This window comes from Heliconius melpomene, chromosome 7, assembly GCF_056956725.1.
Source record: "Heliconius melpomene rosina isolate 202511_hmr_F chromosome 7, ASM5695672v1, whole genome shotgun sequence".
In the NCBI taxonomy this organism is placed as follows: domain Eukaryota; kingdom Metazoa; phylum Arthropoda; class Insecta; order Lepidoptera; family Nymphalidae; genus Heliconius; species Heliconius melpomene.
In genome coordinates, this window is record NC_140395.1 from 2063537 (window position 1) to 2079891 (window position 16355).

General features: G+C 33.0%; 2 protein-coding genes across 13 annotated transcripts in view; one reads left to right on the forward strand and one right to left on the reverse strand.

Moving 5' to 3' along the window:
• The window catches only part of tou (bromodomain adjacent to zinc finger domain 2B toutatis), a 64494-nt gene extending 53363 nt beyond the window's left edge, over positions 1-11131 (forward strand). For 10 of the 11 annotated variants that reach the window (XM_085188271.1, XM_085188276.1, XM_085188272.1 and 7 more), the window contains 14 exons: positions 1422-1660; positions 1969-2098; positions 2388-2525; positions 3011-3192; positions 3615-3712; positions 4004-4134; positions 4440-4561; positions 4771-4921; positions 5373-5515; positions 5884-6113; positions 6947-7051; positions 7629-7725; positions 8138-8281; positions 8717-11131. In XM_085188271.1, coding sequence (XP_085044397.1) covers positions 1422-1660; positions 1969-2098; positions 2388-2525; positions 3011-3192; positions 3615-3712; positions 4004-4134; positions 4440-4561; positions 4771-4921; positions 5373-5515; positions 5884-6113; positions 6947-7051; positions 7629-7725; positions 8138-8281; positions 8717-8858 — 2052 coding nt within the window. In that variant the 3' untranslated portion in view covers positions 8859-11131. The remainder of the gene's footprint in view (positions 1-1421; positions 1661-1968; positions 2099-2387; positions 2526-3010; positions 3193-3614; positions 3713-4003; positions 4135-4439; positions 4562-4770; positions 4922-5372; positions 5516-5883; positions 6114-6946; positions 7052-7628; positions 7726-8137; positions 8282-8716) is intronic. The other variant, XM_085188273.1, reaches the window with a different exon arrangement.
• Positions 11132-11764: 633 nt separating this feature from the next.
• On the reverse strand, positions 11765-15807 carry LOC146537277 (uncharacterized). 2 transcript variants are annotated; one of them, XM_085188283.1, is made up of 8 exons: positions 15671-15807; positions 15361-15458; positions 14794-15142; positions 14178-14283; positions 13229-13656; positions 12798-12917; positions 12302-12400; positions 11765-11966 (listed from the first exon to the last, which is right to left on the reverse strand). In XM_085188283.1, exons 2-8 carry the CDS (start codon positions 15372-15374, stop codon positions 11838-11840), a joined length of 1245 nt encoding a protein of 414 aa, XP_085044409.1. In that variant the 5' UTR covers positions 15375-15458; positions 15671-15807; the 3' UTR covers positions 11765-11837. The 2 variants fall into 2 exon arrangements, with proteins under 2 accessions (XP_085044409.1, XP_085044410.1); XM_085188284.1 differs by having other exon boundaries at positions 15696-15719.
• Positions 15808-16355: the final 548 nt, after the last annotated feature.

The following is a 16355-nucleotide window of genomic DNA, read 5'->3' on the forward strand; positions in this document are numbered from 1 at the left end:
TTTTCTGCTAACGGTTATGAAACCGATATATGGTTTTCGTATCGATATCAAAAACGGTTTTCAGATATCGTTTTTTTTTTCGACTTGTGCGCAATCATAAGTATAAAATTATAATATAACTAGCGGACGCGCGCAGCTTCGCTTGCGTATCTAAGGGTAAATTCTAATAACCCATGAAACATATGTTCAATGAAATATTTTTAGGAGTCTAAATTTCAAATTTTATAAAAATCGATGGCGATTTAAAGATTTTTCCATACAAACTTTCAACCCCTTATTTGCACCCTTAGGGGGTGAATTCTAGAAAACCATGAAACATATGTTCAATTAAATATTTTTAAGAGTCTAAATATCAAATTTTATGAAAATCGGTGGCGATATAAGAATTTTCCCATACAAACTTTCAACCCCTTATTTGCACCCTTAGAGAGAGAATTCTAGAAAACGATGAAACACGTGTTCAATTAAATACTTTTAAAAATCTAAACTTCAAATGTTATAAAAGTCGGTGCCGATTTAAATTTTTTTCCATACAAATTTTGAACCCCTATTTCACCCCTTTAAGGTTAAAATTTTACAAAATCCCTTCTTAGTGGATGTCCAGATTATGAAAGCAAACTTTTGTCCAAATTTAACGTTTCTACGCACAGCGGTTACGGCTGTGCGTGCGTCTTACCTCAGTCAGTGAGGACAAGTCCTTTTATATATATAGATAATAAATATATTTAATTAGTATTACATAAAAATGCTTTATAAACTATAAACATAAGTTAAAAAAACTATATTTAGTAATTAAATTGAAATAATGTTTAAATACAAAATCATATTTTAAATCTAAATTTCTACCTTATTCATTTATTTAGAAGTTCGATTTCATAACGAAGAAATAGTAACTAACTAAGAAAACCGCCAAAACATGAATCTGCTAGTTAGTTAGCTATCGGATATTCGCTTCATTTCTTTTACACCCGTGAAGAATATACCGGTAGAAAGAGAGGTAACGAATATCAGTTTATTAGATATTCGCCTTATCTCATTTACGCCCGCTCGGAATACATTACTTAGAAAGAGAGGAAGTTAGTTTCGATATAAAACGACGATCGTTTGACGTTTCAGAAGTTTTGCGTTATTACGTTTTTGTTTAATCACAGCTATGTTGAGTTTTAAGTTTCTGTAAAAACGGTTTTCTAAAAACATATAACGATACGATTTGTTTTCCTTAACATATCGGTTTTAAGTTACGTTTTGATATATCGAACTCATCCCTAATGTATATTGTCGAAATTTAAGTTTCCGTTTTGTCTACCAGAGTATAAAAATAATTGAAATAATTGAATCTATCAGAATCGAATCTATCGAATATAGAATCGATTCTACAATCGTATCTTATTTTTCCTAATAACAATATTTAATCTAAACAGGAAAACGACCTAGAAAAAGAGCTTCAAGCGGACACCCTCAAGGAGCAAACGAACAAAGCGAAAGCAACAGGTCTTTCCAGCCTCGGTGTGCTGAACTTTAACGCGCTCTCTACATACGTGACGTGCGACAGTCCCCCGCCCATACACATGTCTGTGGAGGAGATGCAGCAGCTGGAGGTGGTGAAGGTCCAGGGTCTGCCCAAGAGGGTGGAGGGGAAATATGTGGAACGTGATAACAGGTAAAGGCGTTGGTGTTATGACACTATTTATAGTGCATGTTGCAGACATATACATAGTGCATGTTGCAGACACAGACATACACATGAAATAGTAGCAATACATAAGTACTCTACTCTTGAGTTATTAAGCAATTGCTTTACACTGTTAAATTTTGATTTGGTTCTACTACATGTATTAAGCTTAAAATAAGTAATCAGTAATTCACACTAAGGAAGGGTATAAAAATTTGACCGTAACGAGACTGAAACCAGCTCTATTATTTTAAGTCTATTATATTAAATGTAACAATATATGTTTTTCCTCCCAGACACGGGTGGTGGCGTATAACGGACGCGGAGCAGCTGAAGGCGCTGCTGGATGCGCTGCATTCGCGCGGCGTGCGCGAGCGGGAACTGCACGCCGCCTTCACGCAACACATGCCCACCTTGAATAATAAGGTTTGTACAAACATTAGATAGTTCGTTGTTAAGTGTTCTGTCTCTATTAATTTGTTTATTGAATAAATAAAAATAAGTTTTACTGATAATAGTGTTATATAGGGCCAAATTTTATGCACTAGCATTTAAGATACAGAATGTATAGATTAAGGAAACATACATACGTATAGACAGCAACATATCTAATTATATCTAAAGCACAAAACCTAAATAATTTGACATCCAAAAATTAAAAGGAATTACAAAGAGTACAACAATAATTACATTTTATATCGTTCTCCACCCCCAGCTATACATCGACAAGGGCGACGCGAGCAGCCACCTGGACGTGACGTCGCCCCCGCCCGCCAGTCCGCCGCCGCCCGACGACCCCAACACGTTCTGCGCGATCACCGCGCGACGTGTGGACATGCATTTATTATCTATGGTGAGTTGTAAATGGATTGTTTTATTTTAATATTGTTAAGGTTTCGTTGTAGACTTTTCTGGCCCATAAAGCCAACCAGAGTAATATTGCACATTAAGAGTTTAAGGATGCATCTGGACTACTTTCGATTCGTTATACTCCAGGACGCACCAATATTAATGCATAAGCATTCGAAAGTACTCAAAAACACACCAGTACTAATGCACACGTACTCGGAGTACTAAAGGACGCGTCTGTACTAGCGTATCCATTCAGAATGCCTCTTTACAAAAATTCATGTAATCACCATTCATGATTCATTCATTCATGTATATCCATTGAATGCTGTTAGTTGTATCTTGTGTTGTATCTTGTGTTAGTTGTATCTTGTCTAGTAGTGTTTTCCAATCAAAGTAATTGTCTCATTTTAAATTTTTACCAAATAGTTTTAATCCCAAATTATATTGTGGCTGCTATATTTTACATTCCTAATATAATTTGACCAGGTGGAAGCATTGGAGGAGCGCGTGGCAGTCGCCTCCATGCAGGTGAAGGGATGGCGCGCGGCGCGCCTGGCGCTCCCCGCCGCCGCCACGGGCGCCGAGATAGTGGCGCGCGCGCGCCACAAGCTCGCCTCGCTTGAGGCGCACATCGAGCGACGCTACCTCAAACCGCCGCTCGTGCACAGGTGAGTGTGCGCGCATGCGCGTATACGTACAGATAACTTAAATCGTTACTAAGACTTATTATAGATTTATTATATTATTTTTAAGTTTCTACAGTATATGTGTTTTCTATGAATCTAGTTAGTTTACTTTAAACATCTACTACTACCTTTTACCTAGAGTTTTACTACTCTCTTTTTTATTTTTACTATAACATTAATCTTTTTACCTTCGTAATTGCTGCTTTATGAGAAATAAAATATAAGTCAGAGAAATGAAAGGCCTATTTTTAAACGGTGTTATTTAAATTATACAAAGCTTAGCATAGCATTTTACAATAGTTTGATTCAGATATTTACTGTTATTTTGTGATTGCAATATATGCTACATAAATTGTAACATAACAATATAACTACAAAAGAACACTAATGTATACCTAACGAAGGCCATCTTGCAGCACGACCGAGGCGACGCTGGGTGCCGTCCTGCAAGCGGAACACGGAACATCCGCTTCGCCCAACGATCAGACCACTGAAACTAAGAGTAAGTTATACTTTAATATATTTCTTTGTTAATATAAAGACTCTTACTTACTTACTCTTACGACTTAAGGGAATTTAAATCCACCATCTTTGTTTTTAGGAAATTATTTGGAAACACAACGCCCAGCTTTTGCCTTAGTGCCAGAGTGGAGAAATGAAAATACTCGAGCAGAGAAGTAATAATTTACAATCACACCCTTGTGCCCTTACGCCACGACGAACGGTCACCTTTTTACACCCCAAGTGATGATACTCGTATATCAAATATTTATAATTTTTCTTTATAATATAGGTTCGGGTGTGGCTCGTGGGTTATCTCAATGGCGGGAGGCAGTAGCGCGGTGCAACACATCGGCACAGCTAGCCATGTTGCTGCGCGCGCTCGAACACGCTGTTGCGTGGGACAAGAGTATCATGAAGGCGGTATGTATTGCACATACGAATATACAGGTACCTATAATAAGTATTATAAGACTGAATAGTTTGTTTGATTGCACGCTCTAATCTCAGGAATTGTTGGTTCAAATTGAAAAAATATTTTTATATTTAAAAAAATAATTCACACACTGCAGTAGTTTGTCCCTAAATGTATGATATAGTTAATTTCATAATATTTTTACTGAAATATGTATAAACATATTTCTACACGCCGACTATTAATATCTTTGTATAATAGTAAATTTATAAGATTTCATTGTGTAACGACTCTTATTTTTTCCTTCTTACAGAATTGTCAGTTCTGTTTGTGTGGTGATAACGAAGATCAGCTGTTACTGTGTGACGGATGTGATAAGGGCTATCACACTTACTGTTTCAAACCGAGAATGGAAAAAATTCCTGAAGGAGATTGGTAAGAATTATAAAGTTTTTGGCTCTTTTTCGTTCGTGTTGTTTCTCTTTTTTTTTTATTTCTGATACATAAAAATAATTTTTATTGAGAAAAGAATTGTGTTGAATAGTTAACGGATTAGTTAAAAGTTCACTATAACACAGCTTATATATCAGGATAGCAAATAGGCTACAATTTGGCTATAATTTAATGACGGAGTGTGTGTGCAGGTACTGCTGGGAGTGCGTGAACAAGGCGCGCGGCGGCGGGCGCGAGCGCGTGTGCATCGTGTGCGGAGGCGCGGCGCGCGGGCGCGCGCTGCCCTGTGCGCTGTGTGTGCGCGCCTTCCACCTCGACTGCCACTACCCGCCGCTGCTCAAGGTAAGTCCTCACTTTATCTTGTTACCAGAACTGACAAATTAAAATAATTTGTTCATCCAAGTGAGAATTGAACCCACAGCCATCTTTTTTACAATAAAACGCTTTCCCACTGAGTCACGATGTCCTATTATATATATATAAACACTCATACATACATTTGGATATATATAAATGTACACTGAGCGTGTATACTCGCTAGTTGTCATTATCCGTTAATAATGTAAAAAGTAATAAAGTGATTCCAGTCACATATACTAATTGGTTATAAATACTAATATATACAACTTTTACGAATTTATAACTATGAGTAATAGATTCTATCATAAAACAAAAGTATGTACTAAGCACACATAATAAACAAAACACAAGAGACACCTTATTTTATAAACACAAAAACTATCACAACACACTAAAAATCTTCAAAATAATTATTAAAAAAAATGTTTTCCAGATGCCACGAGGCAAATGGTACTGTTCCCAATGCATATCGCGCGCACCGCCCAAGAAGCCGAGGAAAACGAAACGCGACACAAAACACAAGGAAAAGGACAAGGACAATAGTAACACCGACTTGGACTCCAGTATGGTGCCCAGGTAAGTTTGAAATTATTTTTTTAACAAGATAGGCGGACGGAATCTAGTGTTAAAATACTCCGTTCCCCACGCAACGTCGGATTTTAGAGACGTTGTGTATTGAGTAGTGGAATTCGACGCCGCTCTTGTTTTTTTTTATTTACATATATTTTAGCTATATAGTAAATCGTTTTGACACTAAGTCGTCAATACAATATTTGAGTTCGTATAATATAAAAAGATGAAACTGTTTTTGCATACTAATTTATTAGCAACTATTAAAATAATAATAAAAACGGAAAACTTTATATATAGATATTTATTTTACATATATTACTATGACTACAAATATAACATAATTTAAAGTATAACATTTTGTTTGTCCCCAGTCCTGCCTCCCATGCCTCAACATCAACAACAGCGGAAGAGTGCCCGATCACTACGCAAACAGACACTACAGAAAAGTTGGATGAGTCACTAATAGAGACTCCCACGCCCACGCTCACGCCCAATCCCACACCCATTGCAACTCCCGTTTCTATGAATATGTCTGTGAATAGTCAATTAAGTAATAGTGGGTTAAGTGGTGACTCTGAGAATGGATTGAATCATCATACAGGTTTGTGACGTCACTGTTTTTCTTAAATATATATTTCTAATTTGCCGCCTAGCTTGCCCGCCCGATGACGCTCTCAAGACCAGTCCAGGTTAACAGCAATAAAGCCGAGTCGAGTACTAAAACGAAGAAATGAAAATAATAATATATTCTCACGAGTGGGAATCGAATGCACAACCGTCGCGTTTACAGTCAGACTCTTATCTGGGATGCTGGGATCTTATCAATCAACTAGCGGACGCGCGCAGCTTCGCTTGCGTATTTAAGGGTGAATTCTAATAACCCATGAAACATGTGTTCAATGAAATATTTTTAAGAGTCTAAATTTCAAATTTTATAAAAATCGGTGCCGATTTAAATTTTTTTCCATACAAACTTTCAACCCCTTATTTGCACCCTTAGGGAGAGAATTCTAGAAAACGATGAAACACGTGTTCAATTAAATACTTTTAAAAATCTAAATTTCAAATTTTATAAAAAACGGTACCGATTTAATTTTTTTTTTCATACAAACTTTGAACCCCTATTTCACCCCTTTAGGGTTAAAATTTTTCAAAATCCGTTCTTAGTGGATGTCCAGATTACGAAAGTAAACTTTTGTTCAAATTTCAGGTTTCTACGCACAGCGGTTACGGCTGTGCGTGCGTCTTACCTCAGTCAGTGAGGACAAGTCCTTTTATATATATAGATTACTATTTTCTTGTATATATAAATGTAATTATTTAATAAAAAAAACACATCTTATGAATATATATTTTTTTTATGATAAAAATAACATTTTACACAAACAAATAAATAAATTGTATTACATTAAGTTTAACTATTCTACTCAATAGTACCAGAGATACAAGAAGACGGACCTCCACCGGAAAAGCGACGAGCGTTACAGTTCCCGAGCAACGGCGCCCTACACGATGCCAGCGATGCGGTAGACGGACACGGTAGGTCGTGGGATCACATACCATTTGGGGGGAATATAGGATTTCTTAATAGCTTCAGAGAATAGGTTAATTTGTCGTTTAAATGCAATTTAATTAAGAAATTTAAAAAAAAAATCAAAGTTCGAAGTATCATAAATACAAAGAATATATTGACAACTGTTCAGCCCACGAAACAAAATATAGATTATTGCTCAAAACATACATTGGTACACATATAATAAAATATTTTAAAAAATATAAAAAAATAAACTTTTTTTTGTCTTTGTGTTGTATTAGCAGGCAGGCCAAAAGGAATCTGGGAACCTAGTGTTGGACTCTCCGCGCTTTGCCTTATTACCAGAGCGAAAATAGTATTAGATAGTTATTTGTTGAAAAAAAAGTAGTGCAAGATTAATAATATTAAGTATATCGGAAATATGAAAATGGTAATTGAATCCAAAGTCATCTTGTGTATATTTATTTTGGAGTCAATGCCTTAATATGAAAAGAGAAAAATAATTCATTAATAATATATACAAGTTTTTGACATTATTTTATTTTTTTTATTCTTAAATTGTTTTTTTTTTATATATTACAGCAGATGAACATGAATCGGAAAACTTGCCGCTTTTATCTAGAGCCAAGAAGGATAAGAGCTCTGCCAAGAAACTTATTAAGGAATTACAGTTTTGCAAGTAAGTAACATTTTACATAGCTTTAAACACAGCAGGACTGTGTCTGACTGTAGACGCGAGGGTCTTGGGTTCGATTCTTACGATGGTTTTCATTTCCTCATTTTGCAAGAACACCCTGGCCACCCTGAAGTTATAACTGGCTTTTTAAAATTTCGCGCATGTTTCACTTAGTGAGAAAATAATTAAAATAGAAAAAGTCTTCAAATCTTATCTTTGCTGCTATCTGCAGCTTCAGGACGACCGTACCGTGGAGAATACAGTACCTTTAACTCTAGGGTCTCTTTTGTCCCTATGCGGAAATAAGCATGGAGCTATTAAAAACATAAAATACTTTTTTAAATCTTTATCAAACTTTGCTTTTATGTAAATTTAAAAAAAAAAACATAATAATAACAACTAAAATTCAAACCAGGAACCTCCTCTTTGAAATGGAATGTCACGAGCATGCGTGGCCGTTCCTCGTGCCGGTCAACACCAAGCAGTTCCCGCAGTACAAGAAAGTTATAAAATGCCCCATGGATCTGTCCACTATCAAGAGGAAGTTACACGATTCTATGTAAGTATTGTAAGTTTTGTCAGTTAGCTGTAAGTTTTATGTGAAAGTTGTATGTTTGTGTGTGTTGGTCAGATAAGCCGGTAGATGTCCTGATTTATAGCCCAAAATTAAATGTCTCAAAAATGTATAGTTTTGCATGCATGCATTTATTTTATTTCTTTTAAACTAGTTTTCCCCTTTAAAAATGTTTTACTTTGCTATCTATTACCATTATAAACTTTGTTTAAAACTGAAATAAATAGATAAGTGAAAATATAAAACAATAATAAAAACTATTGATTATATTTTGCTTCTATGTCCCATTTTTGGCGAAAGTCCAGATTGTTTACTTAAAATGTTCATGTAATCCTTCTTTACCATGAGATAAACTCCCGTAACACTAATAGAAATAAATAAGAAACACTTTGTTCTAATAATTTAACACAATTCTTCCAGCTACAAATGCAAAGAAGAATTCGCATCTGACGTCCGCCTGATATTCAGCAACTGTGAGGTATTCAACGAAGACGACAGTCCAGTCGGCAGAGCCGGACACTACATGAGACAGTTCTTTGACCAGCGCTGGGCTAATGTTTGACCACGCACACACTCACGCCCAGGCCCGCGACAACTGCCTAGTACTTTGTCATGTCCGTTGACAGAGGAAGAAGGGGGAGGGGGATATTTAGCACGACCACTGCCCAGTACTTGGCTATGTCCGTAGACAGGGGAGGAAAGGGAAGGGGGAAGTATTGTACCATTTACCCCAGTGTCCTCCATACGGCATGAAAGATTTGAAAAGTAATGGCGTCACTGGTGCAGTACTTATATTCACTTGTATGTAATGAATATTTCCACTCACAAATTTATTTTTGTATCAACTATTGTTTCTATAGTTTTATAATCCCACTGTTACTTTCTTTCATACATCTCCTATTTTAATTTATATAGTTCAGAAAGAGAACTTCCTTACTCCAGGCCGAGGAGCCTATTTATTTTTGTAAATTCAATAACTGATATAACCTTATATACTTAAATATTACATACTATTAAAATGTAGAACTTTCTTACAAACATTAATAGCTAAAAAAGGCAGTACAAGTAGAAAAAAAATTGTTGTTTGTTGTGCAGTGGAGTGTTAAGACATTGAGAATGGAGTGTTAAAACATTCTCAGTGTCTTAACACTCTATGCCCAAAAAAATAATAATGACTAATGATTTTCATAATGCTTACACATTTTTTTCCAGTATTCTACCCTCGAATGTGAATTAAGATAAGTAGCGATATCTCTCTTATAGTAAATAGTGACGTCACTACTCATATTTTTTTCTTCATTTTTGTATCGAGGGTTTTGTTCATATTTTTCATATTTAAGATAATGAAAACACTGATTGGTTAAATTCGTCTATTTTAATAATGTAAAAAAAATCAAAATATTTTTTTTCTTTTACAAATTGTATTCTGAAGCTCTGTGGTCCATTAATGTTGCCAAATAGTGTAGAGATTTGGAATGAATGTATTAAAAAAATTATGGTTGATTTTTTGTATTTGTATGACCAAACACTTTTAGCCCATGTGGGCTAGAAAAAAAAGCTTGGACTTTTACGGAATTATCATGTCAAATCATTTTCTTATTTAAAAAGAAAAGTAAAAGCTGGGCTTTTTAATACACATTTTTGTGTGGCATTTATATTATATATAATGACGTGACTTGAATGAGTAAACGTGTATGGATATGACGTCAATACTGAGAATGACAATAAAACACGAACATGACAAAATATAATATTAATTATATAATTATTTAATAATTTAGCTGTAAACCACTACATAAAAAAATATAACTGGTTTTTTTTTCTATCGTGCACAGATTATAAAAAAATATTTATAGACCTTTTTTATACGACTGTATGCAAAAGGGTAATGTGTTTTTTGTATACTATTATAAATAAATGTATGAACATTCCTAAATTGAATTTTGACAGAGAAAGTCATCGGATTAGACATGTATATTATGAATCTCATGTAAAAATGTGATTATATTATAAAGAAAAAAATAATATACGCACACGCGTTATGTACAGACTAAGCTAAGTATAGAGGTAATTAGTCGATGTTGTAATTTTTTTATTATTTTATTATTATTATTATATATATATAAATGATTTGCGTAGCAACGAAACAGTATTCTCTGCGTAAGTTTGACTGTAAATGTGTAGGTCTAACGTCCGTGGTTCACGGGTTCGATGCCCCGATCTTAAGGACTTTAGAGTGTAGTGTAGGCCTAAATGATTGAGTATAACTTAAATGACGAGGATTTATCATTATTATTTCGTCATTTTTTTTCTTAATTCTATGTAATAATACGCTTTTTAATCTGATTTTTAATTGAAATTTGTGTAAGTTTTTGACGTACTGTAAGTAATAATGAATGTGTCGATTTTTTTAATGATAACTATTAATATTTAATATTTATTTATGTGAATTCCAAATTGTAGTACTTAATTTTGTATTGTTCACTCAATTCGGGCATTATTTGGACGATTTTTGTTTTTATTTAAGATTTTTTTTTATAAAAAATGTTCACAACCTGTGTACATCGCATTTGCTTTAGTTTACGCCATTCCTGCACAAACTTATAATTATTATTATTACTTTACTCGAGTATTTGCTAGTATTAATTAGCGTTTTTTGTTAACTGAACAGATTGACGGACTTAAATTATTATATATAGATGTAAGCCGGTCAACGTCTCGGAAGTCGGCCGTGTATGAAATATTATAGTTTTATGTTGTGTGAAATGATTGATTTTAACTATAAAATGGATATATAAATTATATATACGAATAAATGATTAATTTTTTGAAGCATCTTTGCCTTATGTTTTTATTTTTGCCCTCGTTTCTGTGCATTAATAACATTTTTTAAGCACTTTTGAAGCACGATTTTTAATATTATGATTAGGAAATTCCCATTTATACAAAATCCTATTTGAAATCATTATTAAATCTTATTTATATAAATACTATCTTATTTATATAAATCATTTAATCTGATTTAAAAAAATACATCAGGGAGTATGATCCTTCACATATTATTACTAGATTTGAATTATTTATTATAGCTTATTTTCATCATTTCAGTGGCAAGAAATTACTTTATAATTTATGTGACACTTACAGATTCGTGGGAATGTGTAAATTCAAGTAATTCACTATAAAAAATATATAACATCATATTTTTCTGTTTAGTAAGAATATTTATTCACTTGCGAAATCAATTAAATTCACATGTGATTTAAAATATGTTATCTTTTGGGTCACTTCTCTTCACTCTCTATAATTAAGTTGACTTCAAATGAAAGCTATTATATTTTTTGAGCATTTTTCAATTAAATTCTACTTGTAAAATGATACCATTTTTAATTTAACAGAGTTAATTTTGCAAGAAATTGTTCATATAAATCAGGAACATATACTAAAACAAATAAAAGATCCGTCAAATATACAGTAAAATATTTTATTCCACAAGAATAGTTTACAATAGTAACAATATATCTTATACATATGTAATTAATTAATCTTTATCAGCCTGAGCTTGGGCTTTCTTTGCCTTGCTTCGCCGCTGACTTCTCTTTTTGTTTAAAGGAACACTTCCCATTAATTTGCCAGATTTCTGTAGAGCCACCATTTTTGCTGCTTTTCCCTATACAATTATAAATATTATTATTCAGTATAATAATAAAAATGGGAGTCAAGTTCAAATTAATTTATAATTTTTCATGTTGTATCCCACATATAGCTGGATAGGTAGAGGCAACCCAGTGTTTACTATACAATGTTGAATGTCGGAAACGCCGCTCGTGTTAATACGTTATGATTTTAAATTAAATCCTTTTATCACTATTATGATAACGCCAGCATTGAGTTCCGCCACTCAATGCACAATGCCTAATACAAGCGAGGAGGTAAGGCAGAGAATCTTGGGTTCTATTCACTGCTATATGATAAAAAGCTAAAAATAATTGAATATTATTATACCTTAGCCTCGGTTTTGCTAAGTTTAGTGTTCTGTTGTGCCGAGTACAACACATTGATGCGTTTGTTGGCCATCATCGAGTGGTGCTTTGATAGAGCCAGCTAAAACAAAACATGGATTTAGATTTACCATATATATTTAAAAATGAACATTGTACTTTTAATATGGTCTAAAACACTTTATTATTTACTGGATTAAAGAGTTATTCATATATTTTTTTGTGAACAAGTGAAATACATAAAATACAAAATAAAATCATTAAACAAATACTCATCGCGCACATTTTTTGTTTGCGTGGACAAGATGTGGAGATGTAAAAAAATTTTTCTTTTGTATAGTCTATTTATAGAGAGAAACTATAAAGCTACATCACTTAAATCATTTGGACGTATCCCACAATATGGACAGTTGTTAGTAGTAGTTCCTAGTAGAGTAGTTATTTACATTTGACCACAGAGGGAAAACCATAGATAAAACTAAATATTTAATATACCATACCTCATAGCTAGGCTCATTTTTCAGTTCCACATAAGCTATAGCAGATTTCTTTTCTTCAGTCACCTTGGGTATCCTCACATCCACAATATGGTCATTTAATTCAGAAAAATGCTCCATAATCTATAATATTGAAAAATAATTTCAAAACTATACATACCAAAAGAATGAAAAAATTATAAATAAATGCAGTAAACAAAGCAGTAGACCATTCGGGGGAAAAACCATAAATATTTTTAAGCAGTCTTACAAATCACAAGCAACATTAACTGAAAATATCTAAGCATGAACAGTAGTACTTTTATGGTGATTTTTTTCAAAAAGGATTGAACTACCATAACACCATAACCTATCATATAAAAAAAGGATCATTGAAATCCATTTTTCAATGTCGGCTAAAAACGTAACTATAAAAAAAACAAACAATAACTAACCTTTTCTCTATCAACATCAAGCGGCAAGTTACCAACAAACACAACATATCGTTTGGGCCCTTTAGTTTTTTTAGCATCTTGTTTCACATCACTAGTGGCATTTTCATTGTTTTCTTTTTTAATAATCTGTATCTTTTTACTCTCTTTTTTCTCAACACTATCACCATTTTCTTTTGAATCCCCATTTTGCGGATTATTTTTAGCTTTTTTGTTCTTATTTTTATTCTCTGTAACTTCAGTTGAATCGTTGGTTCCCTTTTCCATTGTCAGTCTCAACATGTTATATAATATTCTTATTTTTCTTAAACTGCCCTCTTGTAAGTTTTCCTTGTCATTTGCTAGGGATTTTATTTTATTGTAAATGAGTTCTGGTAGAACGTCGTCAGATGTGCCTTTAAAACCATCTCTATAAGTTTGCCGAATCCTACCTGCAAATGAAAGGGAAATATTTAGAAGAAGAAGAAGCAACTCAAACACTCTTGGTCAATACAAGCTCTCGCCGCCAATTAAACAGTTCATTCTCATCAAAGTACATCATAACTCCTATACACTCATAGCATGTCTTTTGTTATTTGTATGAAATATATGACATTTTAATAGAAAAAAAATTGTATAAATATATTTTTTAGAAACTTTTTATGTTTATAATACATATATGTAACGTAAAAAACAGCTCAGAATTACTTGAAGGCAGGAAAGAGAAACCTAGTGTCAAAACTCTTGATTACCTTTATTGTCTTGATTTATTATTATATGCTAAGCTTTGACTTATCAGAGTAGAAAAATAATAAATACTAATTATAAATTTCTGTAAATAAAATAATAAATTTCTGTGATTAGACATTGAACCCAAAATCAACATATTTACAGTCAGATACTGTCAAACTATGCCACAAGCCACAATATGTGTAAATAGTCTGTTAAGTAAATAAATAATATTCCTATTAACCTTTTTGATTGTTCGTCATTGAGACACTGAGAAATTTCGCGACAAACTCTTCATTTTTAAATATTGGATATTTTTCTGCAAATTCTGCCGGCACATTGGGTGGTGCCTGAAAAAATACAATGGAATTAATTCTGGCCGTATTCTGCATTGTCAGGAGAGGGAATCTAGTTCTAAAAGACCTCTGTTCCCCATGCACCACATAATTACAAGAAGTTGAGTGTTGTGAGTTAGTATGCACTGCTGCACTGTCTTGTTGTTAGAGTAAGGCAATGAAAATAATTCACTCCTCGGAGTGACAATCAAATCCACAAGGGATTGTTTGACTTTCAGATGCTGTGCGACAATGGCTACAGGCATTTAACTAATAAAATAAAACAATATAGGCTATTGAAACGTTTTGATTTTCTACAATGTAGAAAAAACACAGAATACTTTTCTATTAACCTCTTACTATGTCCTGCAAATAACAGGCTTGGCAAAGAAGTTGACATGGGGTCCCCCATGTCAACTTCTTAGACAGAACCACAACCATAGCAGTTAGTCACATGCTGTCTTACTATGCCACTATTATCTCAATTTTAATGTTCTTTATTTAATAATATTGTTTTATAAATACCCTATTTCCTTTTTTCACCGGTGATGAATTTTCATTTTTAATTTTATCACTTTCTGCTTCTGCCTTGACTGCTGAACTTGCTGAACCTTTGAATGGTTTTTTATTTTTTTTCTTAATCACCTTTGAAGGTGCACTAGATTCCTGTTTAGGTGATTGTGGTTCCTTTTTTATCTTTATATCTTGTACTTCTACTTTTATAACTGGTGAAGCAGTTTTGTTTCCTTTAGCTGCATTTTTCTCAGGCAAAACAGCAGCCTTTATGGCTTCAACTTTTACATTATTTAATTTATTTTTTGTTTTCCCCTTGTTTTTTGCTTTCGTAATAACAGGCTTGATAGATTCTTCTACACTGTTTAAAAAAATATATTGTTAAACAAATAAATAAAAAAATCAGCTTTACTGCTTCACGCTGTATCCCGCACACAGCAGGGTAGGCAGAGGGAACCTACTGTTAAGACACTCCGTTCCTGCCGAATTCTGGAGGCATTGCGTGTTGCGTGATAAATAACTAATATATTTTATACTAATATGGCGAATGCTTTTTAATAAATTTTAAAAGAAACTTACGGTAACTTCGCCATGAGGATTTTTGAGGTTATATCATGCGGCGCAAAAATGTTATGCTTCTAAAATAGTTGAAGTTTTTGCTGGAAAGTTTCTAAACACTGAAAAATAATAAGTTAAATAAGTTCTGCTCAAAAAAAGAGCACATTGATGAAATGTATATTTTTAGACGGTCTTAACGTGGTGTATATTTTATAAGTACAAATGATAAGCTATTAAAGTAATAATAAAGAAGTTTATATAAAGAATCAATGTTGTTTTAATATATTTTATAAAAATAAATAAAGAATATTTAATAAATAAAAATATTCACATATTTGGTTTATTGATTTTTTTACTTTAAATTTTCACTTCAGTTACTCTGTAAGTCTGTATTTGTTTTACCTTTGGCAGACTCAGTCTCACAGACTGTTAAGGTTGCCAAGTAAAAATATATACCAGTTATAAAAAATATATTGCTTTTCATATGTATTACATTTTTTTTTTGTCTATATTGCAAAAACGTAACGTAATTAGTAAAAAAGCGTCTAAGTTTAAAAAAGTTATATAGAGAAGCTTTTTTTAAGTTAAATTTATGTAGTATTTTCTTTTTATATTTTTATCATTAATTTCATGGATAATTTTCTATTCTCTATTCTCCATTATAGCATCAAATTTAATTTTAGTACAGAAACTTATCTTTAATCATATTAGCTTATATTTAAACAGTAGGGCACGGAAAAAATATATTTCGAAAGCCGCTTTATGGTAGCGGTCAACGAGAAAACACATTCGGAGAGTACCTACACATCTTCCTGTGAAAACTAACGTAAAGTGGGTATAACAGCTCTGTGTTCTCCAAGCGACTGTTATTGACCACTAAGTAAATGTGTTGTGTTATTGACTATCTGAATTCTTTCATTGGGACGCTCGGAACGCCATAATGAAAAAACAGAACAAAACTGAATTGTTCCATTAACTTTATATCCGAAATATGGATCTGATTTTTCAATTTAATT

Bases quoted from the DNA above. Each gene is read 5' to 3' on its own strand.
- LOC146537277 (XM_085188283.1), bottom strand. The intron at 13,657-14,177 runs GTTAATAGGAAT...TTTCATTTGCAG, and splicing joins AATGACGAACAATCAAAAAG to GTAGGATTCGGCAAACTTAT. The intron at 11,967-12,301 runs GTATAATAATAT...ATAATTGTATAG, and splicing joins TTAGCAAAACCGAGGCTAAG to GGAAAAGCAGCAAAAATGGT.